The sequence below is a fragment of the Eschscholzia californica genome, unplaced genomic scaffold, assembly GCF_041429995.1.
Source record: "Eschscholzia californica isolate CP2 unplaced genomic scaffold, dmEscCali1.0.p SCAF_6, whole genome shotgun sequence".
NCBI lineage: Eukaryota > Viridiplantae > Streptophyta > Magnoliopsida > Ranunculales > Papaveraceae > Eschscholzia > Eschscholzia californica.
The window spans coordinates 42,068,174-42,081,674 of record NW_028238483.1 but is presented as its reverse complement, the minus strand read 5'-3'; the positions used below and the strand labels follow the sequence as shown (position 1 = coordinate 42,081,674).

General features: G+C 35.5%; 1 protein-coding gene across 1 annotated transcript; it reads right to left on the bottom strand.

The window, feature by feature from the left end:
• Positions 1-10,987: 10,987 nt before the first annotated feature.
• LOC147535121 (17.3 kDa class II heat shock protein-like) lies at positions 10,988-11,314 on the bottom strand. Its single transcript, XM_086650167.1, has one exon. It carries the CDS (start codon positions 11,312-11,314, stop codon positions 10,988-10,990), a length of 327 nt encoding a protein of 108 aa, XP_086506293.1.
• Between the last annotated feature and the right edge of the window lie 2,187 nt (positions 11,315-13,501).

Here is a 13,501-nt window from a genome sequence, read left to right as displayed (position 1 = left end):
TCTCTCACACAACAACAACAACAAGCTCATCATCTTCATCTCTCGGCTTCAACCGAGATTGTCATCATCATCCCTCGGTTATAACCGAGAGCTCAGCTCATCTCTCTCTCTCTCGGTTATACCCGAGCTTCATCACTCTCGGCCTCACCGAGAGTTGACATACACCTCTCGGTTATAGCCGAGAGTGCCTCATTCTCTTCCTCTCACTCGGTCATTAACCGAGATAAAGATCTCCTTCGTCTCCACTCGTTCATACTCGAGTGTGTCCATCTCTCAAAGGTTTAACCTTTTCACATATATTATCATACTAGTACAACCATAGCTAGCTATTTCCCAAGGACTAAATTGGATACTTCAATCTTGACAGGGGTACTTGTTGTTCTAAGTCGACTTTGGAGCTTCTTGATCACAACAGTAAGAACAGCATCATCCTTAACAAAAAGGGCAGAGATTGCTTCAGTATTTGCATCCCCAGGGAGCTCAAAATTCTTAATAACGTCTTTATAAATCTTTCCGAGTGAGTTGCTGCAAGAGATACTGACCACGAGCACTTTTCTACCCTGAACTTGAATATAGACACTATTATAATATCAAAAACACCGTCAGGTACGGCAATCAGGACAAGTAGGAAGTAGGAGTCTCAAATGGAGCACTAATATTACTGTTTTCCATGGCCACTCAAATAATCTGATACTCCGTAGTAGTAACTCTCTGGTCAGAGATATGAAGAAAGAGGGTTCTAATGAGACTAGGGGTGGGAATCGGACGGGCTCGGGTTTCAAAGTGTCGGGCTCGGACGGATCGGGCTCGGATAAGCCGAGCCCGAGGTAAGGAGTCGGGCGGATCGGGCCGGACGAAACACGCCATCTAAGTGTCCGTAGCCCGTCCGAGCCCGGCTGTCCGAGCGGGCTCCAACGGGCTCGGGCCGGACGGGCTCGGGTTATTTTATTAAAAAAATATAATTAAACCGCCAATATTTCTAATATAAAAAACGATTATTAAATATCATCATCATCATTAAATCTTATATTATTAAAATAATTAACACTATTTCTAATTTAAAAAATAAACAACTTTTTAACCAAAAAAAAAATAAACAACTAATATCACACAATTACATTTCTTCTTCATTAACTTACATATCAATCATCATCTTCAACAGTTCAACTCATCATCACCATTAAAGCTTACATCATCAAAAAAATTTACATCTCATTACTTGAAAGATTAAGAAGATACAACTAATTAATACAACTTCCAGAATACAAACCCTAACCCCCCAAAATTCTTAGAATCAAAATTTCTCTCTTCCACAAAAATCTCACTGACTTCACTGGACTCCAGATCTCACTGGTCATCATCCACCACAAAAAAAAAAAAAAAAATTACAGATCCGAGTACATCTTTGATCATCCAACGACCTCTATCCGATCTATTTGATCAGACAGATCAAAGGTTTGTCTTTGATCTGTCTGATCAAACAGATCTGACTCGTTAGAGTCTGAGATCTTCACATATAAATGATATAATAATAACAAATAATATTATAGACATTATTCATCAGATTACAACCTTAAAAAAAATAAAACATTAAAAATAAAACAAATAACATCATAGATGTGTTCGAAGGCTTAACCGCATCCTTTGATCCGAAGATCATCAGCGTATACCCATCATGAACACATCATCATAGAGATCAGAGGCTTTAGCCCACTTTAGTCAACTCGAAAATCACAGAGAGGCTTCACATTAAAATGATATAATCGTTATTCGAGTTTAACCCTAATTCTTTAATGGTGGTTTTTAATGGAGTAAGGGTTAAGGGTTAACAGAAAGAGAGAGAGAGGGGCGGAAGAGAGAGAGAGAGCGGCGGACAGAGAGAGAGCTAGGGTTTCGAATGAGCTAGGGTTTTGGCTGAGAAATGAGGGGTATATATAGGGTTTCGAATGAGCTAGGGTCGGGCTACACATACGGGCATCCTATCGGGCCGGGCTTCAGACGGGTTATACGGGCCGGGACTCGGAATTGAGAACCTGACCGAGCCCGGCCCTATTAGCCCGATCTATCGGGCCGGGCTAACCCGGCTCGGGGTGCTTTCGGTCAGCGGTCACTCACGGTTCGGGCCGAACGGGCCGGACCGCGGGATTTCGGACCGTTTTCCCAGCCCTAAATGAGACTGAAGACCCAGCTTTGACGAAGCAGTTAGTACTAAGTAGTAGTAGTACTATTAGGGAGTACTATTTATTAACAGGATTAGAAATAAGTCGATATTATGCCAAGTCCTTGGGAAGTGTAAATGTATTGAGTACAGTACTCAATTTTAATTCATGAACGAGAACGACCCCTCAAATCTCATGAACCTAAAAGTCTCATCATGGATTACCTTAATTAGTAGCCCAACTTTCCACATGACTTTCCAAGTCCCTCCTTCCCCTGTCCCCAACTTAATTAACCTAAAAGTCTCTAATCGATTACCCTAAAAAGATGAGAATACTAGTACTAATAAAGACCACAAAACTAAACATCTAATATGAGGAGTATTTCTGGAGCTTAAAATTAAGACTAATTCATCAGAACTCCCTCAGTCCCAAAAAGAATGACTTAATTTCTATATTGGATTGTCTCATTTTAGTGTATTATTTCTAAAAATAAAGAAAGAAACTTTTCGCTCTTTCCAATAATACCCACTACTATAAATTTAATGACAACTTTATTTAAAGGTAAGTTCAACTTTTTCATTGTAAATTATAATAGTTAACGAGGATACAATTGGAAAAACCTTGTTATTTTTGAAAGTCAAACACCAATTAATGATGTTTCCTTAATAAGTTGGGTATTCAAAATAGGTCATTCTTTTTGGGACGGAGGGAGTATTTACTGTTCTATGGAATTAGGAAAAAATCATTAAGAACCAACATTTCCAAAAATTCTACAGTCAAACATATTTACTATCTCTAGTCGTATTCCTCTTTCCATCTTCTTTTAGTATTAATTTAATGAAACTTTATATCCTATATGGAGTTGTATAAATAGAATTCTTTACCGTTGAAAAATAGTAGTAGTAGTAGTGTATTGGTTAAGAGTACAGATCTGCCTATCTGGCCATCGGGGTAGATGTTTTTTTTTTATGAAAATCTGGGTAGATGTTGTCAATTTCTAAAGAAATTTGAGATGTCAATAAATGTCAATAATACATTAATAAAGGCTCGTTTGGTTGAAAATGCACTTTTAAATAAGATAATTCCAAGTTTTACCTAAGAAATGTTCAAATATATATTGTTGGAAAATGTGTTGTCCATGAAGCTGACGTTTAATATCTATGGCGTAGAGTTAATATCTATAAATACCCAAATTGTTATGCAAACAAAATCTTTAGTTTGTTTTCTTTAGAACAAAATCCTTGAAATTTAAGTGGGGTTATGGTGATAATCTACTAATAAAATGAATCATAGCGTCTAAACTTTAACTAGAAATGTTTAAATATATACTTATTTTCCTTAATATAGCTTGAAATTGAAAATTAGACACCATTTCAATTACTAGTATAAAAGTTCATCTAGGTAGCAAAGCCATTACATCTGACAGAAAACTAGTGATATCTTACTATACTAGACATTTATGGCAGGCCTTTTTTCAACTACTAATTTAGCGACGTCAATCCGGACATAGTCATTAGTTGTTCTAAGGTCGGGCTTGGACTTCTTCACACTAACAGTAAGGACACTATCATCTTCAACACAAAAAGCTGAGATCGCTTCAGTATTTGCATCCTCAGGGAGCTCAAATTTCTTCACGAATGTTGAAGCAGTTTGGCATGACATGTGAGGCTTGTAAGTTGAGCCACGGATCACAAGCCTGTCTCTACCCTCAACTTGAATATTGACCTTATTATTATTATTAAGAGTACAACCAAGTAAGTCAATGAGGTACAAGTAAGAAGTAGCAGTCTCAAATATAGCACTAGTATCACTCGCCATGCCCACTCAAATAATCTACTAGTAGTAATTCTCTAGTCAGATCTTAACTGATGGTTCTAAGACTGCAGATTCTTAGGCTTTGATGAAGCTAGCATTGGAAATACGGGGAATTTGGCCAAAACTCCCTAAGAAATTATGATTTTGGTTAAAAAGGATTCATCAAAGTTTTTTAGGCTTCACCTCCCTGATGGCTGTTATGTAATTTTCAATTTCAGTAAAAAGACCAACCTAACCCTAGTCTAAGAAAATACCTTGCACTGCCTTGCAAACACTTTGCACTGCCTTGCAAACACCTTGCAGAGCCTTGCAAACACCTTGAAGGGCCTTGCAAACACCTTGCATGGTTTTTGCAAACACCTTGGATAGCCTTGCAAACAAATTGCAGAGCCTTCCAAACACCTTGCAGAGCCTTGCAAAAACTTTGCAGAGCCTTGCGAACACCTTGCATGACTTTTGCAAATACCTTGCACAACCTTGCGAACACCTTGCAGAGCCTTGCAAAGCTTTGCAAACACCTTGCAGAGCCTTGCAAAGCTTTGCAAACACCTTGCAGAGCCTTGCAAACACCTTGCAGAGCCTTGCAAAGCCTTGCAAACACCTTGCAATGCCATACAAATGGTTTGCAAATTAGTTTTGAATTGATTTAACATAAAATTTGTTACAAATTATTATATTTTGTCTAATAAAATGTTGTATCGAAAAACTAGCTAAAACCCCTACAAATTCATAATAGTCATTTTATAAGCTCTAGCACCATCATTTTACTTTTCTTCGAAAAACTTCCAAAGCTTTCATGAAATTCTAAATTTGAACATAAATACCAATCATGATTGTCCAAGAAAAAAATATTTCTCTTAAGCCTTTCTTCTAACAACTTTATAGATATTTCAACCAACCTACGTCTTGTATAACCAACTAACGTTGCATTCCAAGCAACAACATCTCTTTCAAGCATTTTATCAAACACATTGCTTGCATCAACTATACTTTCACAACTTCCATATAAATCCAACAAATAAGTTTGAACATAAACATCAAAACTAACAAATTGTCATCCATCGTTCATAACTCAATGAAAATAAAGCAATGAAGAAGTTGGATTATACCTTGAAACACTATCAAATTCTCCTTCCATTGAAAGTATATAAAACTTTCTCTCTCTAGAATTTAGAACCAAAAACTAAATCAAACCCCTTAAAAGCCTCTTCAAACAACAAGCAAATAGATTAAATCACCAAAACCTAAAAACATTAACCTATCTTATAGCCAAATCGATTCAAACCCCAGAAATTTTAATCGGCGTCGACAATCCAACTCGGTTCGTTCATGAGAAAAACTCAAGTTCCTGATTTATTAGTTAGATTATTACTAAGTATTTCTAATTGAATGAAAGGTATTTTTGACTCTTAAAAAGTTGGTGCCTTTAAAAATGTCCTTCAAATCTATTTTTATAACTTACTTGGGGCCTAGCTAGTTAAAAAGATGGGTTGTCTTTTTAACAAAAAAATACAAGAAATTGGGCCTCCTGCCCAATTTCCTGAAATGGTTATTCATACTTAAGAGATGTTCATGTAATTGGGTGATGTGATAAATGTATTACTAGGAGTACTAATTTAAAGGGGTTCATGAACGACCCATCAACTCTAATGAATCTAAAAGTCTACTCGATTACCTTATTAATTAGTAGCCCAACTTTCAACATGACTTTTCAAAGTCCCACCTTCCTCAACTTTTAATTGAACTAACTAATTATCCTAAACCCACATAAAGACTTTTATACACTCCTATAATTCTATAGTACGTAGTAGTATATACTTTTGAAAACTAGTGTGTAACAAGTTACTAATTAGGAGTGCTACTAAGTAGGGTGGTAAAGGAGTAGGTAGATAGATATATGTGGAGATGTCGACAGAGACAAATGAGTTTGCAAATGTAACATAAACTACTGATTACTACATGTTTTATATCCATTTAAACCTCGCCTTTTCTGGAAGCAGTATCAAAGTTCATTTGGCGGGCGTCGACAAGCTTGTCAGTCGACAAGCTTGTCAGTCGACAAGCTTGTCATTAGTGGGGTTTACGTTGCAGGTCATTTTACTTTTAGAAAGAAGTTTGAGATGCCAAGAAATGTCAACACTGATACAATAAAGGCTTGTTTGGTTGAAAATGTGCTTATGGTTAAGCTTAACAAGTTACCACCTTTAATTTCAAGGGAGATTACTGTTACAAGATATAATTTAGACTGGAATAATTAAGACAACTACTGTTAAATTATTTTGTGATTGAGGTATTCTTTTTTCCTGTGAGTTTCTTGTGGTCCATTTTTCTTTTTGATGATGAGCAGACTGTTGTTTTAGCCAAGTCATTTCATGGCCACTACTAGTACTAAATATTGACTGTTAATTTAATTCTGGTTGATCATGGAATTTTTGAAATCTTGTGTTTTCCTTTCTAGTTCTTGTGTAATGATGTTTTTTTTTTTTGAGTTAATTCTTATTTGTTTAACAAAAAAAAAAAGTTAATTCTTATTTGGCCCCCTACTTTGTGACCAGCTTCCTTTATGACTCCCCCTATTTTCTATAAATTCAAATATGGCCTTTTTTTAATGTGAATGTCCTGACTACCCTTCCTTTAAATACTTTTTTAAAATATACTCTCTCAGTCCCAAAAAGAATGACCTATTTTGAAAACCCAACTTTTTAAGGGAACATCATTAATTAGAGTTTGACTTTAAAAAATAACATGTTTTTTTCCAATTGTAACCTCATTAACTTTTGTAATTTACAATAAAAAAGTTAAATTTACTTTTAAATAAAGTTGTCATTAAATTTAAAGTAATGGGTATTGTTGGAAAGAGCGAAAAGTTCTTTTCTTTATTTTTAGAAACATGACACTAAAATGGGACAACCCAAAATAGAAATTAGGTCATTCAATATGGGACGGAGGGAGTAATAAAAAAGAAAACTTCAATTTCACCTCATTTCCTCTCCCCCATACATATCTCTCCACGTCACCTCTCTCTCAATTTCAATTCTCTTTCCAACTCACCTCTCTCTCTCAACCTCATCTCTCTCTCTAGAAACTCCGGCGAAGGAGTCATCCTTCGCTGGAGATCAGGTCTGCTGAAGAATAGACCGGCTTGAACATACCAGATCTTCGGCGAAAGATGACCCCTTCGTGGAATCTAGAATTCCGATCCTGCTGTGCTAGTATGGGTCCACGGTACTCTACTGCTAACTAGAAGACCTATATTTCATGTTTTTATTGTCATTTTACAAGGTGGCCTTTGTGGAAACACTGAAGTTATATAATATAGCAGTCTCAACTGGAGCACACACTTCATCCCCCATGATTATGCACCCTAGTTACCACTAGATATGGTCCATATGGATGGTTCTTATCGAAGCAATCCCAATTTGAAGTCGTATGCAGATTCCCTAACATGTAGTAGGTTTTGGGAAGTGGAGTACAATAATAATAATCCCTTCTTACGTGTTGTTTGTTTTTTATTTTGTGTCTGAATCTGAATTGGCTGAACTGAATTGGATGAATCTGAATTGGTAGAATTTGAATACGAATAAGAATGTTTGTTTTTCCGGTCTGAATTACTATATCTAAATTATAATTTTGACATTTATACCCTCATTTTCATTTTTATATCTTTAGCATATAGGGAACAAGAAAAGGTAACAAATTAACCTGTAGGACAACCGGCAACCACTCCTCAAACCTAAACTTCTTTCTTACCCCTTCTTCTAGCCTCCATCTCTCTCTTTCTTTGTATTCTTCTCTATCCTGCCCTCTTTCCCTCTCTCTCTGGAAAACCAAAGCAATCCTTCATCACTGCAACAGAGGCGACCTTCCCCTACACCACTACCCACCACACTTCCATCGTCACTCTCTCTTGCTATATCTGTTTGATCTCTCATTACAGTTGATCTTCTATCACCCATCTAAGATAAAAGAACAGAAATGAAATGATTGGATCTAATTGAAGAATCAAATTGGTTTCTACAAAACCCAGTGAATGTAAAGAACACAAACTTATTAATTTGAAGAAATCAAAGGTACTGAAGCGAAGACAACCGATCTAGGATAAATCTTGGATCATCTAAGAGAGCAGGAGATAGAAAAAGAAGGAAAAGGATAAAGTGATGGTGGAAGTGTGGCCGGTGGTGCTAGCGAGGTCGGCGGTAGTGGTATTGGCGGTGGGAAGAAGATGAATACAGACAGTCATTGTTTAATTTCCCGGGGGTATATGCGTCATTTGTTGTATTTCAGAAGTCAGGGTTTTTTTTCCGACTCATTCTAAAGTCTGAAATAAGTGGGCTTCTATTCAGCAATTCAAATGGATATTTCATTCAGCAAAATTTTCAGATTTTCGTAAATTGAAAAACAAACATTTGAAATCTGAATTTAGACTCAATTCAGATTTCAGATCTAAAAAAAGAAAAAGGAAAAACAAACAACACCTTAGTTGGAATTTCAGAGGGATATGAATGAGTCATTGACAACCCTTCATATCGCAAAAATGCATAAACACAATTGCTCAAATGGGCAAATTCCCAACATTCCAAATGTTACAAGGCTTTTCAAGTCCCCAATTTCGTCTATAAATATCTTATCATATGCCTGTTGTCAATATCTGATAGTAATACGTGTTTCTGTATAAAGGATTATCTTTAATTTTGGGAACGTCGGATTTTTCAAATGCAGTAGAATCTGTTGATTCCTACTTGTTTGTTATGCAGCTAGAACGGCCATTTTTTACTTACGATGTCAAAGTTCATATCAATGAGGATGAAAGGAAAGTTGCCATCAGTGGCCAATATCTACAACGATTTTGTATGGAGCATAAGTTTTATGAGACGTTTGAGAAGCCAAAAAATTTGAAAAACTGATGAAATAACGGCTACGTTAGTCGAATTTTTTGCTTATTGTTAAGGTTAAGAAGTTCAAGAGTTCGTATATCAAGGATCTTAAATTTAGCCATATTAAATTATTGTGAGTTTGAGTTGTTGATTCTACTTTCGGATGTGATTACAGTAAGGATAATTGTACTTTAATTAGCCATATTTCGACGGAGGTCTGTACTGGTTTGGTATCTATAATTTTAGGGTCTATGAACTAAATTATTCAGACTAATGGGTTTTTTTCGAGTACATCTAATTGCTCATAGTTTTTTTTTTTTTTTTTTGAAGCCACGGGAATCGATTTCCATTCATAAGTGATAAAATCACATTGTTTACATGGATGAAATTGTTATTTCTCTCTTCTAACTTCATGAGAGTTGCATACCTTTAAATGCAAAGTACCTCGTGAATAAGAAAGAAATTGGACTAGACTCTGACGAAAAAGAAAGAAAAAGATGAAAGGATCCTAAAGATCACGAATAAAAGGACCCTAAAGGTCAACAAAACATAGAATAATACAGAATAAAGAAAAACTAATTTAAATCTCTGTCACATTCGCCGGCAAACCGCCATTGTCGCCGGAAAACCGTCGTCATCACCGAAAAACCGTCACCACCATAGAAAAAACCGCCATCATCAACTCTTGAATAGTTGGATTTCACTGCCTACCATGGTTCATAATCTTGTCTTTTCTACTCACATGGTTCATAATCTTCGTTTTCATCTTCTTAATCAACATCTTTGTTAGAACAAAGGAGAAACTCACAACAAAATAATTACAACAACCAAGAATAATAGAAAAATGAAGTAGTTACATTCATTTTCATTTAATCAAGAGAGGTAGAATAGTTGTTCTCTGTGTACAAAAGTAACTAGATCGAAGAATAAATTTGTTGCGAGAGTGAAAGAGATCATTATGGTAGTTATAATGGTTATGGGTAGTAGTGATTTTGGGGGAAATTGCAGAGAGGATCATGCTCTTCAATGAAAGATGAGCGACAAACAGAGGAAGTAAAGGTTATTCTTCTTCTTACTTTCTCTCTCTAAAGAAATGAAAGAAGAGAGAAGAAGGATTGAAGATATAATATGTACATATAAAAGAGGAAATTCCGGCGAAGGGAGACCCTTCACCGGAAAACTAATTGATCAAGGTAAAGAGAGAAACAGAGGAGAGGAGAGGAGGCAGTTACTGAAGAGAGAAACAGAGGAGTTCTACTCTTTGATTTAATCTAATTGCTCATAGTTGCTAATCTGTTTGTTGCTCTTTTCTTTTTTCAGTTTTCTCATAGTAGTTGTATATTACCCATTATAAAGAATATAGTAACTTTTAAAAAGTAGTCCAATGCGGAACTTTTTTTTTTTTTTTTGTACAGCGTATTGGACCGACCCACCCACACATATCATCATCCTTGGACTTTGGGGTTAATTCAATTTTGGCCCACTAACAATGACCAACTCACTAGAATGGCCCCCTAAAGATGACAAGTTTCTAATTTGGCCAAATTCTTCTATAATTTCGTCGGTCAACTGTTAATAATCTTTAATATCAGGCATTTTTTGTTTTTTACCCTTCTTTTCAAAATCAGTAACCTCATTGTCCTTGATCATTTTCGACGTCGGAATGTATGTCATTCAACTAGAATATTAGACAGAGCTATGTTCAATTCTTACCCTCTTTATTTACAATTCACCCATTAAAGTTACTCTTTTAACAATACCAACTTTATCGTCTGTCTATACTATAAAATCGTTCTTATTTTGTGATTAAACACTTTCTTTTATACAAGTTAGGGTTAAAAATAACAGTTGTAGCGATTGAGGTGCCAATCACTTGACAAGAGTAGAGAGTACATAAGGTTTAAAGGCCTTCATTGTTTGGCCACAATGGTAAAGTTATGATGCAATTTTTTTGGTCGAAAGAAAAACAAAACTGGAAGAGAAATAATGGAAGCTCATAAAAAGAGAAGAACAAAACTTGCAAAGAAGAATATGATAACTAAATGTTAATTAACGTTAAAAACAGTACTTCCATCACATGAATAGGTGCCATTTAAATGAAAACAAATTCCACTAGATTTTGATCACTACGTAATTCTACTATTTCTGGCCGGTCTCAACCAAATTAACCACTCTAACCTCTCTGGCCGTACCAGTCCTGGCTCTGGATTTCTCAATAGTAACAGTAATAACAGAATTATAAAAAGCAGCGGATATAGCGTCCATATTTGCATTGTCAGGGATTTTAAACCTCTTCTGAAAGAATGAGTTGCCAAAACTTCCTCCATTTTCGCCACTAATCAAAAGAATGTCAGTACCGTGTCCGATACCAACATCTATCTTGTTATACTTAACAGAATTTGGGGCATAGATAATGAACAAATACGATAGAGGAGTCTCAACCGGATCACAGACTACATTCGCCATTATCAAGCACCCTTGTTGAGCAGATATGGATGGGTTCAAACAGGACAATGGTTAATTAGTTGATGAAGCAATCTCTCTATTTAAAGGCAGATTAACTTGTACGTACTAGTAAGTAGTAGACTGTTGTTTATCTAGGTTTCCAATATGTACCATCATTGATGATTATGATTGATTGTGGTCAAATTCATTCGTTGATTCATGCATAGTTGGTTCCTCCCATAAACCAATTCACATTACCCTTGAGGGAATGACTTTTCCATCTCGGGTCAATCAGGGAGGCCTTTCAAATTCCCAAGACTTGAACGCGTACTGGTTGTTAAGGTTAAGAATTTGACTAGTTTAAGTTCAAGAAAAATTAGTGTTAAATGTGTTTCTTGTGATGACTAAAAAAACAACATGGCTGGTTCTGTTCTGTAATAAGGTTGTGTTTATGGGAATCTTTTTGTTTTGCAGGAAAGGTTTCAGTAGTTTGGTAATAAATTGGTAATGTTGTTTTAGTGTCTCTCTCTGGTTATTGGATTAGTTCTACTTTTTTGTCTTGTGGGTGACATACTCGTATTTGTGTTAAGTTCCATAAACTAGTTCTTTAAGCGGAAAATTGGATAACTGTTGTTACAATAATTTTTACATTATTTTGCGATATTCTTACAGTATCCAAATACTAATACCGTTGTAAAGCTGTACTTATAGTTCAGCATGTTGTAATTTTTGCCTTTCCACTATAATTACCATAATTTGGGTCTTACCGTTTATATAGACAAATTATCATGGAATTGGTACTCTTTTGGTATTACCCAGATGTTAAGAAGTGGGCAAGATACTTCCAGTTTTTTATCGTTGTGCTTGTGCAATTTATAAAAAGTTTTAGTATACGTCAAGATATCTAAGCGTGAAAAAGTTTTGAAAGAAGTGTTAATTTTAATGTTATTTTATTTAAACTCAAAATTGATTTAATAATTAAGTTATTAGTGAGTTAAATCAAAAAAAAAAAAATCAAATCAAATCAAGTCAAGTATTCAATTCAAGTTAATATCTTCTTTATTCTTCTTTGTTTGTGCAAGTATTTTTAATTTCCAACATTTGGTATCAGAGCTTGAATTATTTTGTGATTACTAACCGAATTACAAAATGAATGGATCAATCCAACCTCAGCTTCCGCGATTTTGTGGGAAAAATTTTGATCAATGGTGTATCCAAATGAAAGCATTATTTGGCTTCCAGGAAATTTGGGAGGTTGTCGAATTTGGGTATGTAGAGCCAGTTGATCAGGCAGCACATGAAGCTCTCTCTCAGGTCCAAAAAGATAGTTTGAGAGAGAACAGAAAGAAGGATAAGAAGGCATTGTTCTTTCTCTATCAAGCTGTTGATGAGATTGTCTTCGAGAAAATCTCAAGAGCTGAAACAGCTAAAGAAGTGTGGGGCTTGTTGCAAAGATCCTACAAGGGTGATGAGAAGGTAAAAAATGTAAGGTTGCAGACTTTACGAGGTGAATTTGAATCTCTTAATATGATTAACTCTGAAAATATTTCTGATTATTTTTCTAGAGTTCAATCTATTGTTAATCAATTGCGGGTTAATGGTGAACATTTAACTGATCTTCGTGTTATTGAGAAAATCATGAGATCATTAACATGTCGTTTTGACTATGTTGTTGCTGCAATTGAGGAAGGAAAAGACCTCTCAACTATGTCAGTTGAAGGTTTGATGAGTTCATTATGTTCTCATGAACATAGGATGAACCAGAGAGCTGCTGCAGGGTCTATTGAACAAGCTTTTCAAAGCAAAGTGACTCTGCTTGAAAAAGGTGGTTCTAATGGTGAAGAGAGCCATGGTAAGAAATACAAAAAAATTGGAAGGTATGAAAAATCTAAAGTTAGATGTTTTCGTTGCAAAAAATTGGGTCATTATAAATCAGATTGTAGAGTTAAACTTTCCAAAAAATATTTTGAGCATGCTAATTTTGTTCAAGATGATGTAGAAGAGGAAGAAACTCTTTTATTAGCCTGCAGAATCGATGAAGATGATTATTCGGATGAAGGTTCAGATAAAGACTCTGGTGAAGATTCAGAAGAAGAAAGTGAAACATTTTTATTAGCCTGCAGTCTTAATGAAGATGATCACTCAGACAAATGGTACTTGGATACAGGGTGCAGTAACCATATGAGTGGTAAGAAAGAATTATTTCAC

Coding starts and splice junctions, on each gene's coding strand:
- LOC147535121 (XM_086650167.1), bottom strand. CDS start 11,314: ATGGCGAATGTAGTCTGTGATCCGGTTGAGACTCCTCTATCGTATTTG.